General features: G+C 40.5%; 1 protein-coding gene and 1 long non-coding RNA gene across 2 annotated transcripts in view; one reads left to right on the top strand and one right to left on the bottom strand.

Moving 5' to 3' along the window:
• Nucleotides 1–9,628, bottom strand: part of LOC132508350 (uncharacterized) — a 15,233-nt gene extending 5,605 nt beyond the window's left edge. The window contains exons 1-2 of the long non-coding RNA XR_009536544.1: nucleotides 9,022–9,628; nucleotides 7,504–7,533 (exon numbers count right to left, since the gene is read on the bottom strand). This is a non-coding gene — a long non-coding RNA (uncharacterized LOC132508350). The remainder of the gene's footprint in view (nucleotides 1–7,503; nucleotides 7,534–9,021) is intronic.
• On the top strand, nucleotides 9,472–23,754 carry CCNE2 (cyclin E2). Its single transcript, XM_060128480.1, has 12 exons — nucleotides 9,472–9,533; nucleotides 10,723–10,760; nucleotides 10,857–10,953; nucleotides 11,041–11,094; nucleotides 12,024–12,175; nucleotides 13,431–13,566; nucleotides 15,776–15,922; nucleotides 17,206–17,301; nucleotides 18,806–18,940; nucleotides 20,894–21,005; nucleotides 21,759–21,916; nucleotides 22,519–23,754. Exons 2-12 carry the CDS (start codon nucleotides 10,747–10,749, stop codon nucleotides 22,630–22,632), a joined length of 1,215 nt encoding a protein of 404 aa, XP_059984463.1. The 5' UTR covers nucleotides 9,472–9,533; nucleotides 10,723–10,746; the 3' UTR covers nucleotides 22,633–23,754.

The following is a 23,754-nucleotide window of genomic DNA, read 5'->3' as shown; positions in this document are numbered from 1 at the left end:
ATGAATAAAAGTCATTAGAGAGGGAGTGATAGGGAAGACAGGCAAAGGAAATAACACAAATGTAAAGTCAGAGCTCCTGAAGAAAAAACCCCAAAACAATGGAACAGAACAGATATTTTAAAATAAACTCAATTTTAAGTAGGGTTTGGAACTGGGATTGGAGGGAGAGCTAGGTCCAGGTCACAGACCTAAATTTAGGAGCGAGGTGGGGAAGGCAGGTCTGGAAGTCATGTGCAAGGCTGCGGTAACCGGGAGCAGGTCAGGGTGCTGTCTGCCTGGCCGTCCTACCTGGGGTCTCTCGGGAGCTTCCCCTGAACCGTGGCAGCCGCGTGAGTGAGACAGAGTGGGAGTGAGCAGCTCTGCTCCCACAACCGGGCTCAGCCCAGTCTCCACCACCTGCAGAAGCAGAGGGCAGGGGCAGCACCTTAGATAAGGTGAACCAAAAACTACAGAGATTAATATAAGGAACATGTATCTAGCACCCAACTTTACAAAATCTTAACCTTTTACCATATTTCCTTCAGATGTTGTTTGTTTTTTTTTGCTTCAGATGTTTTTAAGGAAATACAACTTGACAGATATAGTTGAAGCCAATCATGAACCCCTCTGATCCCATTCATCTCTCCAACCCCCACCTGAGATACCACTATCCTGAAATTGATTATTTTTGCAAAGCTTGCTTTTATGCTTACTGCATAAGTATCCATAACTATATATAATATTTCTTTCACAAGCTTTCAAATTTTATATAAAGGTATCATACTGAATGTTTTGATCTAAAATAAGCCCCCCCAAAAAATTATGTTTTTGAAATTTATCCATGTTGATACATGTAGCTCTACTTGATTTTAACCATAGCACAGCATTCCATAATACGAATACACCACAATGTATTTATGCATTCTTTTGTTGATGGGCCTTTGGAAAAGGTCTGACAGTTATCTTATAAAACTAAAGCATATACCTACCCTAATGACCCAGCAATTCCTCTCTTAGGTATTAACCAAAAGAAATGAATATTCTTGTCCACAAAAAAGAAAGAAGCCAGACACAAAAGAGTGTATATGTGAGATTCCATTTATCCATATATATTTATATATATGTATATTTATAAATATTCCCTAGTACAGAACTAGTAAAACCAATCTATGGTGGAAAAAATCAGAATAGTGGCTGCCTCTAGGAAGATGGAAATGGGAATTAACAGGGAAAGGAAACTTTCTGGAAGTGACAGTAATGTTCTATAATTTGTCAGGAGTTTGGGTTACACAAGTATATCTGTTAAGAATGTATACTTAGTGAGAGGGAGGGAGACGCAAGAGGGAAGAGATATGGGAACATATGTATACATATAACTGATTCATTTTGTTGTAAAGCAGAAACTAACACACCATTGTAAAGCAATTATACTCCAATAAAGATGTTAAAAAAAAAGAATGTATACTTAATATTTGTACTTTTCATTGAAATTTTACCTCAAAGGAAAAAAAAACTAAACAAATACTGAACAATAGAGAAAAGACAGTCTCTTCAATAAATGGTGCTGGGAAAACTGAACAGCCACATGTAAAAGAATGAAATTAGAACATTTTCTCACACTGTATACAAAAATAAACTCAAAATGGACTAAAGACCTAAATGTAAGACCTGAAACCGTAAAACTCCTAGAACAGAACATAGGCAGAACACTCTTTAACAATAAACTGCAGCATTTTTTTTTTGACCTCTCTCTTAAGGCAAAAAAAAAAAAGCAAAAATATACAAAAGAGACCTAATTAAGCTTAAAAGCTTTTGCACAGCAAAGGAAACCATCAACAAAATGAAAAGACAACCTACTGAATGGGAGAAAATATTTGCAAATGATGTGACCGATAAGCAGTTAATATCCAAAATATATAAATAGCTCTTGCAACTCAATATCAAAAAAAAAATTTTAAAAATGGGCAGAAGACTGAAAAGACACTTTTCCAAAGAAGATAGGCAGATGGCCAACAGGCACATGAAAAGATGTTCAACATCGCTAATCATCAGAGAAATGCAAATCAAAATCACAATGAGATATCAACTCACACCTGTCAGAATAGCTGTCATCAAAAAGTCTACAAATAACAAATGTTGGTGAGGATGTGGAGAAAAGGGAACCCTCCTACACTGTTGGTGGGAATGTAAACTGGTGCAGCCACTATGGAAAACAGCGTGGAGTTTCCTTAAAAAACTGAAAATAGAACTACCATATGATCTGGCAATTCCACTGCTGGGTACATACCCAAAGAAAAAGAAAACACTAATTCAAAAAGGTACATGCAACCCAACGTTCATAGCAGCGTTATTTACAATAGCCAAGATATGGAAGCAACCTAAGTGCCCATCAACAGATGAATGGATGAAGAAGATGTGTATATATATATATACACAATGGAATACTACTCAGCCATAAAAATGAATGAAGTTGTGCCATTTGCAACAATGTGGATAGACCTAGAGAGTATTATGCTTAGTGAAATAAGTCAGAGAAAGACAAATACTGTATTTTATCATTTATATGTGGAATCTAAAAAATAAAACAATGAATATAACAAGATAGAAATGGACTCACAGATACAGAGAACAAATGAGTAGTTACCTGTGGGGAGAGGGAAGAGGAGAGGAAACTACTATGTATGAAATAAATAAATACAGGGATATATTTTACAGTACAGGGAATATAACCAAGACTTTATAATAACTTTAAATAAGCTATACAGATATTGAATCACTATGTTGTATACCTGAAACTAATATTAGAAATCAACTCTACTTCAATTAAAAAAAAACAAAACAAATATTGAAGTCTGTTAATGGGTAAGTGTATTGATAACCCCAACTTTTTTTTTTTTTGGAAATGCATCAAAAAATAAAATGGAATGATGGCTAGAAGAGGGATGGATAGATGGAGAGATCAAGCATAGCAAAATGTTGATGAAATTCAGGTAGTGAGTATATGGGTGCCCATGATAAAACCCTTTCAATTTTGCTGAACATTTAAAATTTTTATAATAAAAATTTCCCCCTACATTTTTACATTTAACTTGTCAAAAACCAACTCTTGACTTCATCCTGCCCTAAAGCCACTTTTCCCTTCATGTTCCCCGTTCCAATAAGTGACAAACGTTCATCTAGGTGCTCACCTTTGGGTTGTCTCCATCCCACACATCTAATCTATCACTACATCCTTTCAGCTCTACCTTCAACATATGTCCTGAATGCAACCCTGCAACCACGCCCTGTTCCAAGCTACCACAGTCTTCCACCTGGACCGACTGGTCTACTAAGTGGTCTCCGTGCTTCTACCATCCCCGTTAGAATTTATTCTCCGTACAGCAGTCACGCTGATCATTTTAAAACGCTTTCTCCTGCTACCTCTTCTCCCACTCTGTCCCTTGCACACTCCATTCCAGCCATCCTGACCTCCTTGTTGTCCATTAACTATGCCAAGCTTCCCCTGCTTGGAATGTTCTTCCTCCGCATCCGCACGGCTTGTTTTCTCACTGCACAGCCTCTCTGCTCAGCTGTCACACCAGAGAGGTCCCTGAACATCTATCTAATATAGTACTCCGCATCACTTCCCTTACGCTGCCTGTATTTTTCCTCTGAGTTCTTATTACTATCTGACATGTTTGTTTTCTATGCCCCGCCCCCCCATACTAGAATTAAGCTCCGAAGGGACAGGAATTTTTGTTTACCTTATTACATATTATGTCCTAGTGTTTGCTGAATTAATGAATGCACCAGGTAAAATAGCACCTCCTCTTCGAGTCCATCCCATATCCCTCCCTACCCCCTACAGCTTAAGTAGTCCCCTCTCTCCTGTTAGAATATTTTACCTTTTCCATAGTGCTCATTGATAGTTATTTGTTACACATCTGTTCTCCGTCCCCCACACCAACAGAATGTAAGCTCTTGTGGACTGTCCACGCCCTGCAGTTAACGACAACAGCGCCTGGCCCAGAGCAGGCCGAGCCAACCAGCGCCCCCCCTGCCTGTTTCAACCTCCACCCGGAGCTTCTGGATTTCCAACGCTGCCGTTTATCCCTGTTCTTTCTTCGCACGGTGGCCTGCCATGAACCCTGTGGGGGGGGCTGGACCAATCGTCTTTAGGGTGCCCTCTAGCTCTCACACCCTACGATGCCTTCCTTCTCAAGGGCCTCCCTCTGAGATGGCGGTCAAGGGCAGCTGCCGCAGAGCCAGCGCTCTCGGCCTAGTCTCCGTGGTGCTTCTGCAGCCTCCGAGGCCGGGAACAGTTCCGCCTCTAGAGGGCAGAGCTCAGCCGCGGCCCTGCTGGCCCGCCAAGGTGCCAACTGCAAAGCTCTTTCAAGGGAGCGGTTACTGGAGTCTAGTTAGGAGGGCCGCCCCCAGCGAGCACACCTCTACTGCCCCCGCCACTCATCCCACAAAGGGCGCTGTGGTCAGCCAGGCCCCAGGCCCGGCGTGCGGGCCCAGCGACGGAGGCGGCCCCCGCCCCCAGGAGCTCCCAGCAGCCTGGGAAGGGCAGTGGTGGCGGCAAGAACGAGAGGAGCGCGTTGGAAAGGGTGTAGAGAAGAGCCCTCCCTCGTGCAGGGCAGGACAGCTTCTACAGAAGGCATATTTGCGTATTAACAGATACCTGGGAGGTAGCTAGGGAAGACAGTGGAGGTGGGGAGGAGAGGTACAGGGGCAAAGGCCAGAAGTGAGAAGGCAGGGATGTGCAGAACAGCACCCAGGTGGACTTCCCGGGTTCGAGAGGCTCTGGGTGTCAAGTTAGGGTCTTTGGCCTTTAACCCAAAGTGATCCACAACAGGCCGGTGGCTGCGTGGGCAGATCTGTGCTTTAGAAAGAGAGCTTGGGAGATACACTGTAAGGCAGAACTGAAGGGGCAACACACGTCAGGAAAACCAGTTAGGAGATTACTGCACTAGTGGAGAGAACGGAGTCCTGAACTAAGGCAGAGGAAAAAAAGAGAATTTGGGAATGATGTGATGGTAACTGGGGGCAGCACAGCGAGGGGGGGGTGGGGGGCTGGAGCCAGACTCTACTATGGGACTCGGGCAAATTACGTTTGTGCCTTGGCTTCCTCATCTGTAGAGTGGGAGTGACAGTAACAGTACCTGGCTCACAGTGGTGGAGGATTACAGGAGTCAGTACAATGTAAAAGCTCAGAGTAGAGCTTCACAGCATCTTACTCAGGAAGTGCTAACTGCAGTTACGGAGCTCAGAAAAAAGAAGAAAGGAATGCCCAAGATGATTCCCAGCACTCTGGTTTGGAAACTAGGTCTGCAGTTCTCAAAGTGTGTTCCATGGATGTCTGGGGGTCTCAAAGACCCTTTCAGGGGGATCAAAAGGTCACAACTATTTTCACAATAAAATTAAGACATTTGTGTTTTTCACTGTGTTAATGTTTGCTCTGATGACGAAAGTGCAATGGTATTTAAAACTGTTGGTGCCCTAGCACAGATCAAGGCAGCGGCACCAAACTACACTGGGAGTCATTGTACCACCACTTGCCATGTAAATCATGAAGCCAGTTTACTGAAGAATGTCCTTGATGAGGCAATAAAAGGAACAGTCTGATGGGCAATCCAGTATTAAAATTTGGAAGGATTTTTCTCCTATAGCTGTGTTTTGGCTAATAGGGATAATAAGCAAGTCTAATCAAATGGGGGGGAAAGTTTTATTCCTCTCTTATTACGTGAGAAATGCTGATTATCATTTAGCCACGTTCATTTTTAACTTCAAATCAGCCCTATAACAACAAACAGGTATTACCCTGACCAAAGGTAGAACAACTTGAGCAACAAGATGAAGATATAAATAAATCATTGAATGACTTAATAAACGGGGGAGAAGAGACAAATCTCACACACAGAAGAATTCCAAATAAATTATGTAGATGTTTCACCCTAAAGGAGGGGGAGCATAACATTCCACTCATTAGGAGTGGGCTGCACACAGTGACTTCCTTCCAAAGAGTAGGTATAGTATGGAAAGGGTAGGGGATGGGGGGCAACTTTACAATGGAGAAACCTGACAAACACTACCAGGTGATCAAGGTCAACGTCAGCAGCCATAAACCATGATGATCGCATGGACTTTTGATATGATGTGATGCAAATGACACTTTACCTCTGTGATCTTCTTCCTCCAAACCCATAACCATCTAACCATGAGAAATACTTCGGATAAATTCCCCTAGAAAGGTATCCTACAAAATATTAATATTTGACCAGTACTCCTCAAAACCGTCAATATCATCAAAAACAAGGAGAGTCTGAGTGAGAAACTGTCACAGCCAAGAGGAACCTTAAGGAGACATGACTTCTAAATGTGGTATTGTATCCTGCCGCAGTAAAAAGACATTAGGGTAACACTAAGGAAATCTGAATGATATATGGACTTTAATAATTATTATTAGCTTTGCATTATAATAATAATATAATGCATCGACATTGGTTCATATGGTAACAAATGCACCCCACTGTCAATAATGGGGGAACTGTGCTCTGTTCTACCTGCTCAATTTTTCTGTAAACCTAAAACTTTTCTAAAAAACAGTTTATTAATTTAAAAAATCCTAACATTAATTGGGAATAATTTTCATCCATCACTCTAACCTTACAGAATTAAAGTTCTATAATGGGATATCCTATCCATAATTCAATTCAGTATTTACCAAGGTCCTATTATGTATGCATGCCTCTGAACTGGTGGGTACTGGCTATAAAAAAAAAATGAACAAAACAAGGTCCAAGGCCTAGTTGGAGATAAAACACATTTTATTTGGTAATTATTGTCCTGGGAGGTGAGCATGACTGAAAAGCACAGAGAAAGAGGTCTGGGAAGGCTTCACAGAGAAGGTATGGCACAGAAAAGGTGCAGAGACAAGAAATAACTGGGCTGGGCCTGATTTATTTTTTAAAAATCTGTCCTTCTAAGAATCTTTTTTTTTTTCTTTTTCCTGAAAATGAGAGCACTGTAGAGGCCAATACTTTATTTACCACGGTGTTTTAACTTTGCATCTTCAATGGAGAAAGTATACTTTAGAAAATGCCAAAGTTTCTAAAATTATTACAAGTATAAAGGGATTTCAAAGTAAGTGAATTTTAAAACTGGGATGAGTAGAAGAAGAGGGAGCTAAAAATGAACATATACAAATATGAAACAAAGACAACATATTGAAAGATGATACCTAAAATAGGTACCCAGAAGGACAACTACAAGAACAAAACTCTGGGAAACAGCAATTTCATAATTCAGCTTCCTGTTTTATTCAGGATCCTTAAAACTACTTCTTAATCTCTATGGGTATAAATTAATAAGGGGGGTGGATAAGAGAGTGAAGATAGCACTTGGCATCTGCTCTATGACAGGTACACATGCAAGAGAGGGTCTCTATACACACTATAAAATTTAATCTTTGAAACAACCTTTGAAACGAGTGTCTTATCTTTTCTAGAGGAAACGCATGCTCTGAGGGATCCAATAACTTACAGCCAGAGCAAGATGGGAAGTTCCCTCCATCTGAAAGGTAAGCACATGTTCTTTTTAGTCCCAGTTGACCAGTGACCAGGTACCTGTAATACGGCAGAATTCACTCTGTCCGTTTCCACACAAAGCAGTCTTAGAATTGTTTTTAATTTCTCCTTTACTAGGATTGCACCCTGTTCATTTCATAGTCAATGGCATTCTCCAAAGAACACTTCTAATCACGGTGTCTCAGTTACAAGTAATCTACTAGTCGGCCCAGTGATGGGCATCAACACTGTAAGCTTGGTTTTCGGTTTGACTACCAAATTCATTCATGGAGGCCACCAGTTTTGCTTATGTTCAGGTCACCCGCGCTTGCTGGAAAGCCTCCCATTTCTTATTATCACGGTGTTAGCTCTCTAAGTTTTACACCGGAACAGCACGGCGTTTTGAGGTGACTACAAAAAAGAGCCAATTCACCCCTCCGAGAAAGCCGTCAAAGCATCATAAATAGTATGACGTTTCTTGGGACTGACAAGATTCTGGGTCTTTTCTGATTCCATGTCACCTTGAGCAAGACTCTTATTTCCTCATGCGCAAATTTGGGAGAAAATTACTTTGCCGGTGCCTCGAGACTGTGGAGGGAAAATCTTGAAAGAGGACTTTGCCCAAAGAGCACTCGTTATTTCTAGGCTCTGAGCCCCGCACGGGCGGCGCGACACAAAAGCGCAGGGCGGGGACCCCGGGACGGTCCCCCCGCCGCCTCCTGGTGCATCTCGGGAAGGGCTCCCGCCTGGGCCGCAACGCCAGGTCGGCGCAGGCGGCCCGGTTTCCCCGGCCTCTCCCAGCGGCTCACTCGAGTCAGGGCAGAGAGACAAACACGGCCTGCCCGCTTCCGGCCCGAGCTGCCGCGGGTTCAAGGAAGCCTTCGCAAGGCTCCTCCGCCCCGGGGGTCTTTGTTCCCGCCGACGTCCCCCAGCCCCACTGCTCCCGCCGCAAACCCAGTTTGCGGAGTATCAACAGCATGGAGATGTCCAACCTTGGTGCGCACTGGAGCGGGGCGTTAGTAAAGACAGCGAGGGAACCCAAATTTTGGATACGGGGGAAGAGGAGGGAAACGCGTCGGACCGCCTCCTCCCATTACAGCTCGGAGGCGGTCGGCTCCCTCCCGCGCTGACGGCTCGCGCGGGCTCTGCAGGGCGCGCTGGCGGCGGCGGCGGCGGCGGGGCGGGATCCGAGCCTGCACGTGGTGGGACCGTTCTCTCCGCCCGGCGTGACCTCCGGAGAGCCACTGTTCTCTGGCGGAAGGGGCAGTGCCACCCTCGGCCCCGCTCCGGAGAGGTGTTTACCCTTGGGGGCCCCAGAATTGGAGGTTGAGAGGAGAGGGGGAGCGCGCGGCTTGGCGCGAGCGTTTCCTACGCTGGAACTGCTGAGTGGGAAGCCGCCAGGCAGTGGCAGGGCGGCGGGGTGCGGATGACCCACCCACGGGGAGGGTAACCGGCTCGGCGGAGAAGAGAGCGGGAAAACAGGGTTGATACGTACCTCGGTCGGCGGGATGGAGCAAAGTACACGACAGGCATCCCTGAGCATGGCTGCCCTGGGGTGCCACAGCCGGCTGCCGGTGGTCCCAGGGGACTAGGTGGCGCGCGGGAACACACGTGGCCAGCCGCGCGCTCGGCTGTGTTTACGTTCTGCAGCAGCTCCACGTTGTGCTGCAGTCCTCGCCTCCCATTGGCCAGCTCGCCAGCCAACGCTGCGCTCCTCCCGCAGGGGCGGTGGTCCCCGAGTCTCTTCAGAAAACCCGGGTTCTTGGAGGCCTAGGCGGGACAGCCAGGGTGCGCCAAGGCATGGCCACTTCCTAGCCACGCTATGCTCGCCCGAGCCGCCTCCACCTGGTCGTACGCCGGGGCCGGGCCGCGGCCTGACACCCCCGGCGTCCGAGAGTTGAAAGAGGGAGGGGACAGAAACGTACTGGCGGGAGATGAAGCCGAGCGGCGGGGAGCCGGGCTGCGGAGGAGGAGCCTCTGAGAGACTCCCTCCCGCCGCACAGGCAGGTGAAGTTCAGGTGACCGCGGACCGAGGGCTTAGGCGAGCCGGCTGTGCGGCCCCTCGAGGTGGGCGGATGCGGACTCACGGCAGGGCGCGCCGCGCGGGCCTGCGGACTGGCGCGCGGGGGAGGGGAGCGCACTGTCCGGAGGTGTCAGTCTGAGGCGCATGCGTGCGGGGCGGGCCTGGCCCGGCCTATATATTGGGTTGGCGCCGGCGCCAGCTGAGAGCCGAGCGGTAGCGGGTCTGGCGGTGAGGAGGTGCTTGGGCGTAGGGCGGGATGCGGGAGGAGAGAAAGCCCACCCCCCCCTCAGGGCCGATCCGTCCCGCGGGCGGGAGCCTAGGGGAGGAAAAGTGGGAGGGCTGAGAACTAGGCATCTGGGGGCGATGGGTCCCCGCGATCCGTCCCTGTCAGGACCCTTGGCAGGGGGCCTGGGAGGCGGCGGTGGATGGAGGGCTGCCCCTAAGTGGGAGGCCACGGAAAAGCCCCTCATTCTAGGGGCTTCTCTCTGCCATCCCCATTTGGGGAGCTATCCCGCAGGAGAGAGGATGGGGGTCTGGGTCTCCTTCACGGGGAGGAAAGTTCCCCCACAAGACCAGTTTTCCCCTTTATTAATTGAACTCCCTTTCCATCACTCCCATCCCCCATCTGTAGTCGGGGTCCCGGTGCCCCTCCAAGCGATGGGCAGGGTCCGGTGGGGCTGGGAAGGAGGGAAAGCAGACTGAAGGACGTGACACAAGTTCCCTCCGCCCCCTGCTTCCCCGCCACCGCCGCTCTCCAAATTGGCGCGGAACCGGCTTCTCCACAGTGTTTCGCCTCCACAACCCCCTCTCCCCGCGGCTCGGGCAGGATGGGAGGGGGTAAGTAGGGGCGCTGTCCGAGCCCCACTCGGGCTGTCCGGGGGAGAGACTGCAGGACGCAGAAGAGACCCATCTGCCTCCCTGCGCTTTCCGGGCGCTGAGGGTGGTTTGCAAATTTCTGAAGACGCTCTCATCCGGGCTGTTCATTTCGTTGAGGAAATGCAGGCATGTGTCCAAAAGCATGAGTCCGAAATCATGCACTAATATACTGCATAAGTCATCGTGGTAAGACGGCTCAGGTCATCTCCTGAGGGACTTAGTTATAACCTCTGAATGGCACTTGGAGAGTATGGATGACAATGTATTTGACTCTGGTTTTTCCTCTCGCCTCCAGAGGTTTCATACACCTGAAAGAAGAGAATGTCAAGACGCAGGTAACGTTATTTGTCTTGGAAATATGTTTCAGAGTTGGCTGCTGCCTTTGAAATGCGTCACTTACTAATTAAACTTCCTTTTTAAAAACTCTATAGTAGCCGTTTACAAGCTAAACAGCAGCCCCAGCCCAGTCAGACGGATTCCCCACAAGAAACCCAGATAATTCAGGCCAAGAAGAGAAAAACGGCCCAGGTGAGTTAAGGGGGGGAAGAGAGAGAGGAGAAAGAGAAAATTCCTTGCAGGGACTTTAGTTTAACAATGGCCTTTTCTATTTTCCAGGATGTCAAAAAAAGAAAAGAGGAGGTCATCAAGAAACATCAGTATGAGATTAGGGTAATGCAGAACTGGGCTAGGTTTGGGGGAAACAAATGTAGGACAAAAAAGAATAGAATTGTGTTATTGCTTTGTGATAGGAAGGTTCCTCTGACACTTTTAATGCCCCTCGAGGTCAGCAGGAAGGCGCTTGTCTTTGGGTGGTTTTTATGTTCCTGAATCCTACTACAGCTACAGAGTAAGCCTTGACGCAGCTGGTTCCTCTTTGTAAATCCCTCCCTCTAGGAGCTGCCTGGTGCACCAGGGCCCGCCTAATCTGTCCAATGGACTGCTCTTTGTTCCCTCTCTGACTATAGTGGAGAGTCCTGATGGTTGCTCCTAGGGCATAAATAGGATGTGAGGTCACTGACAGACTTGCACCCAGCCCTTTGCCACCTATTCTTCCTATGTGTTGTACAGAAGACACTTTGGAAACAGTGGTTCTCTTTGAAACCAGCATTGACTGGCGAAAGTGTCCTTTAAGTATTTAAGTAATTGTTTCCACTTTTAAGGTCTTGTCTTCCTGTATTTGAAAGTAGTGGAAAAGGCCTTAACGAGTGTGGGGCGGGGGTAGCTGTCTATAAAACAAGGTGCCCTGGCCACTATTGCTAAATACAGGGGAAAATTTTATAATCTTGAAAGCGATTAATATTTGACTACACACGTGTTTTGTTGTTTCTCCTCTCCCTCAGTACCTAACGTCTTGTATTTCCAGAATTGTATTTTGTATAAAACATCCTACCTGTTACTCTTTATGAAGATTGAAATGAGCTATATGGTTTATTTATAAAATATGTATGTCAGCTTAGTCAGCAATGTTAGCTAATGACGGTGTTTGGGGAAAAGTGTAGACTGTTTAGAAGTATTAGCTTTCATTTATAAAAGATCCAAGACAAAAGCTGGTTTGTCTATTTCACAAAGATATTCTTTTTATTTTTTTTAAATGACAGAATTGTTGGCCACCTGTATTATCTGGGGGGATCAGTCCTTGCATTATCATTGAAACACCCCACAAAGAAATAGGAACAAGCGACTTCTCCAGATTTACAAATTACAGATTTAAAAATCTTTTCATTAATCCTTCACCTTTGCCTGATTTAAGGTAAGAAAAATTTCAGTAATTTAATGTCAAAGATTAAAATTTACTGATGTAATATATGGTGCTATTTTGAGGTATTTTTTGCTTTATTAGAAAAACTGTTTTTTTTACTAGTCTTTAAGCATATATTATTTTATCTGACAGTAATGCTATTTGCAAATGACATGGGTATTTAAAACATTGATTCTATAACATTATTTTCACTTGCTTGCTGAAGACTGTAAGCCTTATCAGAAGAACTCAATCACCTTATTTATTTATTATTTATTTATTTATTTATTTTTGGCTGCGTTGGGTCTTCATTGCTGCGCGCGGGCTTTCTCTAGTTGCGGTGAGCGGGGGCTACTCTTCATTGCTGTGCACGGGCTTCTCATTGTGGTGGCTTCTCTTTGTTGCGGAGTATGGGCTCTAGGGCACACAGGCTCAGTAGTTGTGGCTCACGGGCTCTAGAGTGCAGGCTCAGTAATTGTGGCGCAGAGGCTTAGTTGCTCCACAGCATGTGGGATCTTCCCGGACCAGGGATCGAACCCGTGTCCCCTGCATTGGCAGGTGGATTCTTAACCACTGTGCCACCAGGGAAACCCTGAATCACATTTTTAATGGAGTTTAAATAATTTATCTAAATTGTTAACATGGAAGTATTTTAACATGTACAGCATTTTCATTTGATAGATCAGCTATTTTTCTTTCTTACCAAGCCTACTTACTAAGGTCTATACTTTTTCTAGTTAATGAATGACTAAGAGGTACAACTTATATAAAATGTGTAGTGTAATAATTTATATTTGGCTTTAATAAGCAAATTAATGGACTCATACATTTAAACTCACCAGTCTTCCTCTTCTCCATACTGTCCCACCTTAACCCCACTGTAATGTAGTGATGATCTATTTGGAGGTGATTGAGACTGTCTCTGCTGGGATCATGTGCTTTAAATATTTACTTTTTTAGTGTTGCTCTTGAGAAAACATCGTTATCTTAAACAGGTGCCTTTGTAAATTATAAATAGATGGGGACTAGAAAGCACTCTTGAAATCTGTCAGTTTAGATTCTCATAGTCCAAGTTCTTGCTGTATAATTTCATGCTCAAGAAATGGTTTCTAAAAGTAGCAATTTTTCCTGATTTACTTTAAGAGGTTGTCCTTTCAAATTCTAATTCAAAGTTGGATTTCAGTGTTTGAAAGTTGAGTCTACTCTATGTGAAACAGGTAGCTTGTATATTATGTAGGTCACACAATTATTTTGCCCCTTTCCATAGCTGGGGATGTTCACAGGATGTTTGGCTAAACATGTTAAAAAAAGAGACCAGATATGTTCATGACAAACATTTTGAAGTTCTGCATTCTGAATTGGAACCACAGATGAGGTCAATACTTCTCGACTGGCTTTTAGAGGTACGTTCCAACAATACAAATTTCCTTTTTTGTCTGTATGATGGAAAAACATTTAGACATAAATATGCTTTCCATGTGCCTTCATGGTGTATTACCTATTGCCAGGAGCCATTCTGGGGGGCTACTCACTGTAGTTGAGGATACCAAAATGGAAAATGACTGCTTGGTAAGAGTAAAATCATGAGGACACAGCCACTAGGTCCCATACAACCCAAACCCAATTCAGAAATTGTGGTATCTGAGTATCGCTGTGTACTAGGCACTGGGCCTGGTGCCAAGGATACTCAAGATGAACAGAATTTGACAAGGTTTTGAATTTTGCTATGCAATGTAAAGAACCAGGACTAGGCTTCAGGACCCTCAGAAGTCCTTTTCTTCATCACCAAAATGAAATTATGATTTGGAATCCTAATTTCTATATCCTAAATGATAAGGAGGCTTTGAATATCCAGTAGCCCTAAGCCCTCGAGGCTCCACGTAGCTTGCTTTTGTTATCCCTCTATTCCTTTCAGAAATGAGCTGTACCATTAATCTAAAGGAATAATAGTGATCCAGAAGTCCCTAAATGCCTGTGCCCTAAATATCTGTGCCCTCTCTTATTTAGGCCCATTCCCTTTCTCTGGATAATAATTCTGAAAGAATCTCTAAAATTATTGAAATGATTATTTATATTGATAACAAACTAATTTTACCCCAACCCCTGGATATTTGCTCTGTAGTTTCCCTGTCTTTAATATAGACAGAGACAATGAACTCCAAGGGGGAACTACCACAGGCTTTTTGGTGGAGAAACACACGGCAGAATAGATCTCAGAAGCTATCAGAAAAGTTCGTTAAGACTGCAAACTGTTGTCCTTTTGAGTCAGGTCATCTTATTCCTTATTCTGACTAGAAGGGAAGATTATGTTTCAATCGTGTGTACAAGAATGTAGTTGGATTTTGACTTTTCTGAATATCTAATGATCATAGATGCAACTTAAGCACAATTATGTTGATGTTATTTTATTTTGCCTTTTTATGTTACATTGATTTTTATTCAGTGGTTGTCTATCAAATTTATCCCTATTTTCCCTTAAATATATGATTATATATACAAAACCAAATATAATAAATTAAATCCAGCAGAGCATTAAACTCTACTTTGTCTTAGTATTTCTTTCAACCTAGGAATGCAAAAATGGTCCAACATTTGAAAATCTATTAATAGTTTAAGGGAGAAAAATCATAAGGTTATATATCATAGATGTAAAAGATATTCTTTGAAATTCAGTATACATTCCTGATTTTTTAATATGCAATAAACTAGGGATAGATTTCCTTAACACATTAAGTGTTTATTAGAAACTCACGTATGTCTGTCCCTCTGTTTCCTCCCTACTTCATGAAGTTATTTTGAGAATTAAAAGCTTTCCCTATATTAAGTGTGGAAATGACAGATACTACTTATTATTAATAACAATAGTGAAACATTAGGGGAATCCCATTATAGTCAGAAACAAGGAATAAGATAAAAATTTTGTCAATCACCATTGTTATTCATTCAGTTTTCTTCTATAATTCTTAAATGATGTAAGAACATTGAAAGGAACAGAGTTGTCATTTTGTAGTTAAATGTATATCTAGAATGATGAAGAGAATCAGTTGGAACTATTAGAGTATAAACTAAGCATAAAAACTTACCCATTTGGCATCAATAAAAATTAGATGACATATATACACTATTGACACTATGAATAAAATAGATAACTAATGAGAACCTACTGTATAGCCAAGGGAACTCTACTCAGTGCTCTGTGGTGACCTAAATGGGAAGAAAATCCAAAAAAGAGGGGATATATGTATACGTAAAGCTGATTCACTTTGCTGTACAGTAGAAACTAACACAACATTGTAAAGCAACTATACTCCAATAAAAATTAATTTAAAAAACATTAGAAGCTTCATAGGAAAAAAGTACTCAGCCATAGTCAGCAAGTGTAAATGTATCTGGGAATAAACACAGTAAGTCTATGTGAAAAAAACCTATAAAACTAAGAGGACTGTAATAGGTTTATTCTATTAGCACATGTTAATTTTTCCCCCATTTTAGCTTTGGTATCCTAAAAAGCAAGTTGGACTTCAGAAAGTGTTCTGAAATCTGGTATGCTAAGAGGTAACTTTCTAATTTGGAGAAATTAATGGAATAATATTTAAATGGATTCTTCTCTAGGTGTGTGAAGTATACACACTTCATAGGGAAACATTTTATCTTGCGCAAGACTTTTTTGATAGATTTATGTTGACACAAAAGGATATAAATAAAAATATGCTTCAACTCATTGGAATTACCTCACTATTCATTGCTTCCAAACTTGAGGTAAGTTCTCAAAGTTTATCCATGGATATATTTACCGCAAACTTTTTTTGTCTTAACCAATGCATTAATCCCAGAGAATACTATGTACCACTTTTGATATGTTAATCCTTAGGAAAGATGAGTGAGTTTTTTCCAATACATTTTCTGAACACTATGATTTGGGTGGAAGGATAATTATCATGGTTCCCTTCAAAGTATCTGAGCCTATTATAAGTCCCTGGTTTGATTCTAGAACTAGTATCTAGGTAAAATGTTCCATGGCTAACTGTGCCAAACAAAATGACCAACGCTGTCTCTCTATACCTAGTTATAGCACTTGGATTCAATAAAATGGTCTCTGAAACCTAATTAACCAATCAAATGCAATAAATGCTATGTTAGGTTAGAATAATGGTCTATATCCAGCCTAGTATTTTTATATCTGATGATGGTGCTAGGATAGAAGGAAACACCTTTCCTGCCTGAGATTTTCCTTCACACGATCTCAATCTACTTTTCTTAAATTCAACACATAAGGATATCGTTAGTACCTTTATCTGAAATTTTTGAAGCCTGTATTGTTTTGAGGGTAGAAGAGGGACTGTGAATCATGCATTAATTTCCTTAAGTGTATTTTTCTCCTCTTCCACATTTTTCTTTTGAGCCTTAAGGGCTATCCCCAAATTCTGCCAAATTTGACGAATAAGTTTGTATTCAGTATATCCTTACCTGAAATCACATGGTGTGTTTCAGATACCTTTCTAGACTGAAATCTTGATCTTTAGCCTGTTCTCATCTGTGGCAACATTTCTTCTACTCCTCTGGTCATTCTAGTTGTTATTCTCTGAACTGTTAAGACAGACCTGTCATCAACGAAACTGCACAAATTATTGTTTGAATAACCATACTTTTGTACTAGGATAAAGTTAATGTTTTCAATTTCTAGACCTTATTTGTTGAGTATCTTGTTTTAGTCTGATATACTAGGCAATCCTAAAACAAGTTTGGCTTTTCGTTTTAACCAGTCACTGAAATGACTGGTTAAAATAGTCTAATTGTTTATTAACTAAGATTCAAAATCAGTTCTATAAAAATGTTTCAATCAATATAGTTGGCTAATTTAGATACCCAGGTATGAAAAATATCTTTAAAGGTAAGGTTGCTTTGGCTATCGTAGAATTATTTTATTAAGATTTATAATCATTTTGTCCTTTAAAAATGAAGCCTAGATTGGTCTGTATATAATTCTTTTGTTTTAATCTCACTCTCAACTGTGCTTGATACTAATTAAATCTATTTTAAAGGAAATCTACGCTCCTAAGCTGCAAGAGTTTGCTTATGTCACTGATGGTGCTTGCAGTGAAGAGGATATCTTAAGGATGGAACTTATTATATTAAAGGTAATAATATATCTTTATTATTTCTAGTTGCAATTTAATAACTGTAATTTACTAAACTCAAAGACTACAATGTTAAGTAGTCAAAACTGAGATTTTAGTATTAGGAACCAGTTCTAAGATGGGAGGGGAATTTGCTTAACCTGTAAACTCTATTTTTCTGTATCTTTCAGTTCTCCTATATTGAGAATATTATTTCTTAATTTAAAAGTGTTTAACAACACTTTAGAAACTTATACATAGTTAGCATATCATGTGTATATAAATGAATTCCAACAGTGATTCTCAAATCTTAGTTCTGATTTTCCACTTCTTCCAGCAGGTGGAGAATGAGAATTATTTCACTGCCTTTTTTCTTTTCTATATGCATGGGAAAGGCTTTTAATAGAAGGGTAGAGGAAAGAAGCATTAAGATGTTTAATTGGAATTATACTCCAATAAAGATGTTAAAAAACAAACAAAAAAAGAAAGTAAAGAGCTAGTTGAAAAAAAAAAAAGATGTTTAATTGGGCCTTGAATTAGAGATTAAAGGGTGAATGTTAGCTACTAGAAAGTATGTTATGAAATTTGAGCATCCTGGTTTTATAAATAGGACACAAGAAAACACAATCAATATGACTTTCATTTACAAGATTATCTATAAACTATATACATTATAATATAAATTTGTTATGTTTATAAACATTCAGATTGATAGCTCTGTAAGAATGGGATCTTGTTGGCATGCTGATATTGTTCTTTTTAAAAGAAATTTTTTTATTGAAATATACTTGATTTTCAATGTTGTGTTAGTTTTAGGTGTACAGCAAAGTGATTCAGTTTTATATATATATATTTTTTCAGATTCTTTTCCATTATAGGGTATTATAAGACATTGAATATAGTTCTAATATGTTCTAGTAACAAAGTTATCCAGATTCAGACGTGAAGTATAGTATAAGGAAGATATATAATGGGAAGATGGAATCCTCTGGGTGGTCCTATAGGCGTTAAGACTCTGTTCTCTCCTAATTATTTTTGACTTCTTATAAATGGTAAAGTCCCAGGGCTTCATGGAGAGAATCATAAATTAGGATTTGTCTTTTTTTTAGCTTTTACATGTTGAACAGAAGCCATTATAGATCACATAAAGAAAAAGTGTAGAATCAGTTCTTCGGAGATCTGAATGGAATTAGCTGTGGAGTTATTGAATGAAATTAAAAGGGCAGTTTCAATAAAGAATACGTTTGGAAGATGAGGGGCTGCAAGAAATGAGAAAAGTAGGAATGAAAAATAGGTCCAAGGAACTTTGTCAATAAAGATAACTAGAGAATAATAAAGGGGTCTGTATCAATAATAGACTAAAACACAAGCAGCTTTAGATTGTGAGGTATCTATAAGTAGTTATGAAAATAGGAAGAAATATGCCCAAAGCAAAAAGTTTCTTAAATGACTATTTAAGGAAGTACCTATATAATGTGGTATATATACCTACATTTATTAACAGGCATTTTAATTTCATTAACAGGCTTTAAAATGGGAACTTTGTCCTGTAACAGTCATCTCCTGGCTAAATCTCTTCCTCCAAGTTGATGCTCTTAAAGATGCTCCTAAAGTTCTTCTACCTCAGTATTCTCAGGAAAAGTTCATTCAGATAGCTCAGGTATTGATATTTTTATTGAATATTTGCTAATGTTTTTAATTACAGGTTTTGTTTAGGGTATTTATAGTGCTAAATAGGCTACACAACAAAATGACAGCATACTGAATTAAATTCATTCCTTAACTGACTAGAACAAAACTTCTGATGCATAAAATTCTGTCCCCAATATTTACATTGCTTACTGAAAATTCTAGAAAACAAAGTTTTAAAACTTGCATTTAAATATATTTTGAGCACTTTTTACTCTTCAGGAGTATGAGGTAGAGAGTTAAATACCTCTTTTTTTTTTTTTTTTTTTTTTTTGCGGTACGCGGGCCTCTCACTGCTGTGGCCTCTCCCGTTGCGGAGCACAGGCTCCGGATGCGCAGGCTCAGCGGCCATGGCTCACGGGCCCAGCCGCTCCGCAGCACGTGGGATCTTCCCGGACCAGGGCACAAACCCGCGTCCCCTGCATCGGCAGGCGGACTCTCAACCACTGCGCCACCAGGGAAGCCCTAAATACCTCTTTTTGATGTAACATGGGGAAAGGTATTTTTCAGCCAGTTGTTTTAGGTTTTATAATAGTATGAAATTATTCTGTAAAATTATCTTACACTCATATTTGAATACACAGGGAACCTATTTTATGTGTTAAAATTAAAATCACCTTAGTTATTATTTAAAACTTTAAGTTTAAATTAAACTTTCCTAGGCCAGTGTATAACAAATATTCTAAGAAAGTAATTACAGGAGGAGGGTACCATTCTTTCCTGCCTGCTTCTCATAAGTAGGATCTTAAGGCTGCTGTACCTGCCATATATAAGTGAAGAACACCCAGATTCTTATTCTGTGTAGGATGTGAAAATCTTACACATGGAATTGAAGAAACTGTGGTACTCTGGGTGGGTTTAAGTAACCTACGTTGAAATTCAACTTGTGTTTTAGTAAACTCATTATGAACACTAAAACTGGAGAACCAGTAAATATATTAGAATTGGTTCATTTTGTAGAACTTTCTAATGAAGTCATATTAATTTTTTCCCTCAGATTTCCTAGCATCCCAGATTATCCTAGGCAGCTAAACGCTTTTGATAGGGCAAACCTTTGATAAGCTGATAAACAGTGTGGAAAGCTTCTAGAGGTATATACTAGTAATAATTCATTTCCAACTCGTCTACTCCTGTTTCTGTCTTCTGGACCCATGGGGACAAAAATAAGTTTTATTTCACTGGACAGGTATCACCTCAGGCCTCTGAAATCTAACCTTTTTACATAATTTCACTGATCGTTGTTCAGATCCCTTATTGCCTGGATTGTACTACCTCTCAACTCATCTGTTTAGAAACATGTTCCCTTCTTGTGTTTCTGCTTCACCACAGTCTAAGGGATTGTTCTTAAAATGTAATTTCCCTGATTTAAAATCTTCTAGTAACTTCAATAATCAGTCAGAACTTTAAAGTTCTGACTTCTTAAAGACCCTTTATGATCTAACCTAGGCCATGCCTCTCCAGCAACCCCCTTTTTTTAAAATAATGAAGGAAAGATATTCCTTATGTCATATTTTTTACCTTATGTGTTCTGACTTGAGTGCCAAAGAAAAGTAATTCTTTCTCATTTATCTTTGTAAATTCTGTTTCCTATATCTAGAACACTCTCTACCTCCCAGTCTTCCTGGCTACCTTGTATTTTAAGACTCATTTAAGCAGAAGTCTTCCCTGTCTTCCCCACTCTGGATCAGGTGCGCTTCCTAATAGTACACATCATGCTATATCGTAACAATCCTTTACTTGTTTATTAACAAGATTGAACTTCCTGCAGGGTGGCAGCTTATTTCTCTTTGGATCCCTGTAGTTTTAGCAATTCTTGGCATATGGTCCACATCATAAGCAATCTAAAATGTTAGCTGACTGATGTTTAGTAGTGACATGTAGTACTCATCCTTCTCCTAAATTCTTATACTTTTTCCTCTGTTAGCTTTTAGATCTGTGTATTCTTGCCATCGATTCATTAGAGTTCCAGTACAGAATACTCGCTGCTGCTGCCTTGTGCCATTTTACCTCTCGTGAAGTGGTTAAGAAAGCCTCAGGTAAGACAGTATATTTTGTTCTCTTCTTACCCATTCACAAATTTTAAAGGGACTATTTTGAACTTAGCATCCTGCTAAACAAGAATTTAAAATTTTAATGGAAAAAAGCAGTTTAGTGATTATCTTCCCTTCTATTAGAAGTACTTTCTAATCCTCAATATAGATCCACAAACAAAAAATAAGGTCAAATGGAACTTAAATCCAGTTGAAGTTAGTCAATATAATTACAGCTCCGCATTAAAGAGTTCTTTGGGTTTTGACAATTTCAATTTCCTATGTAGCAGGTACTGGCTAAGAAGCTCTAAGTCTTTTTCTCCCTCAAAATAGTCACATTATAAACATATTTGAGAGTGATAGTGTGTTTTGACTTGCTAAACTTGTTTTATTTTAATTTTTTTAAAGTATAGTTGATTTACAACGTTGTGCCAATCTCTGCTGTGCAGCAAAGTGACTCAGTTATACATATAGAGACAAGCTTTTTTTATATTCTTTTCCATTATGGTTTATCACAGGATATTGAATATAGTTCTCTGTGCTATACAGTAGGACCTTGTTTATCCATCCTATATACAGTAGTTTACAGCGCTAATCCCACATAAACTCGTTGATTTTGGTTTATATTATGTGCTTGTTTTGGTTTCCTTTTTTACATGAATTTTAAATTAACTATCTTTAAATTTTGAAGCACAAGCAAATAAGTAGGCATATGTTTCTGATGTAACCTTCACATTTTTCTAACTTTTCTTTATCTAGGTTTGGAATGGGACAACATTTCTGAATGTGTAGACTGGATGGTGCCTTTTGTCAGCATAGTAAAAAGTACTAGCCCAGTGAAGCTGAAGGTTTTTAAGAAGATTTCTATGGAAGACAGACACAATATACAGACACATACAAATTATCTGGCTATGCTGGTATGTTTCTTTCTTGTAGTTTTTTGGTCTTACTATTTGGTAAGTCACTGAAACTGATAGTAAGGATACTACGGAGTAATATTTCAAGCAGTTATATAAGATGGTAAGGGACAGAAAGTTCCAATGGGCACACTGATTTCAAAATGTAGAAAAGGTGGGCTTCCCTGGTGGTGCAGTGGTTGGGAGTCCACCTGCCGATGCAGGGGACACGGGTTCGTGCCCCGGTCCGCGGAGCCGCTGAGCCTGCAGGTCCGGAGCCTGTGCTCCGCAACGGTAGAGGCCACAACAGTGAGAGGCCCACATACCACAAAAAAAAAAAAAAAAGTAGAAAAGCTAATAAAATAACTTTGAAGTCAAAGCAAGATTTATGAAGTGTCTCAAGATTAATGCCAATAGTCCAGGTAAGAGTTTTTAAAAATACAAGTTGCAGGCAGTTGAACCTCTAAAATATGACTAATCACAGTTGCAAACACATAAAGAGAGGATTATATTAGGTCTACGTAGTCTCAAATTAGTACACAGAAGTCTTGTTTGACTTTGTTTTACCATATCAATGCTTTATCTTAGCTGTTAATCTCTGCATGATTTCTTCACATGTACAGGATGAAGTAAATTATATAAACACCTTCAGAAAGGGGGGACAGTTGTCACCAGTTTGCAATGGAGGCATTATGACACCACCGAAGAGCACTGAAAAACCACCAGGAAAACACTAAAGTTAACTGAGCAAACAAGTTGGAAGTGATGAAGTGCTGCGTAGCATTTCATAGAACTTAACTACTTAAGTCTTACAGGAAAATAGTGCTGTGGCTGTCCTGGCTGATTCAGAAGTTTCACTGGCATTCTCTGATTTAAAAAACCACTTAAAATTGGCACTAAGGAGGAAATTTAATTCCTATATTCGCTGTTTAAAGAAACAGCAGGACTTGTTTACAAAGATGACTTCATTCCCAACACTGACTGGATAGAAGCCAGCCATGATTCATGACAAGAATTTCTTTGATACGGTGTTACTATGTTTATCTTGATAAACTAGGAATTTCATCATTGGAGTTTTTGACTAGATAAGTGCTACCTTACAGGGTACATTAAGTGATACAGTACTTTGAATCTAGTTTTTAGATTCTCAAAATTTATAAACTCTTAACTAGTGCAATTTGGTTCTTGAAAATAAATTTTAAACTTGTTTACAAAGGTTTAGTTTTGTAATAAGGTGACTAATTTATCTATAGCTGCTGTAGCAAGCTATTATAAAACTTGAATTTTTAAAAATGGTGAACTTTAATCTGTTTGACTATGTTTATTTGCCTTGCCATAACATTTTTAACCAGTAAATCTTAGATGAACATGGTGTTTAAACTGTGCTCTAAACAGTGGGAATGCCAAAGAAATTATAAACAAGATAAATGCTGTGGCTCCTACGTGGGGCTTTGACGTATAAGTTGCTTTATAATAACTTTTTCGTACATCACAATTTGGGCGAAAAACTTAAGTACCCTTTCAAACTATTTATATGAGAAAGTCACTTTATTACTCTAAAAAAAAAATCTTTAGGGTTATCTCAATTTAGTGTGACTAAGGCTTTATTTATGTTTGCAAAACTGCTAAGGTCCTTTTTAAATTCCTACATTATGAGTTAAGGACAGTGTCAAAGTGATAAAGCTTAACACTTGACCTAAACTTGTATTTTCTTAAGGCAGAAAAGCAGTAAATGTATACGACTCCTAGAAATCTATTTATTTAAAAAAAAAAAACAAAACCTTGACATAAGAACTTGCTGTATATAGCTACTTCTACATAAATATTTTAGTTTTTTAAAAATGAAATTTCAGCCTCAA

This window comes from Lagenorhynchus albirostris, chromosome 17 (genome assembly GCF_949774975.1).
Source record: "Lagenorhynchus albirostris chromosome 17, mLagAlb1.1, whole genome shotgun sequence".
In the NCBI taxonomy this organism is placed as follows: domain Eukaryota; kingdom Metazoa; phylum Chordata; class Mammalia; order Artiodactyla; family Delphinidae; genus Lagenorhynchus; species Lagenorhynchus albirostris.
This window is presented reverse-complemented; position numbering and strand designations above follow the sequence as displayed.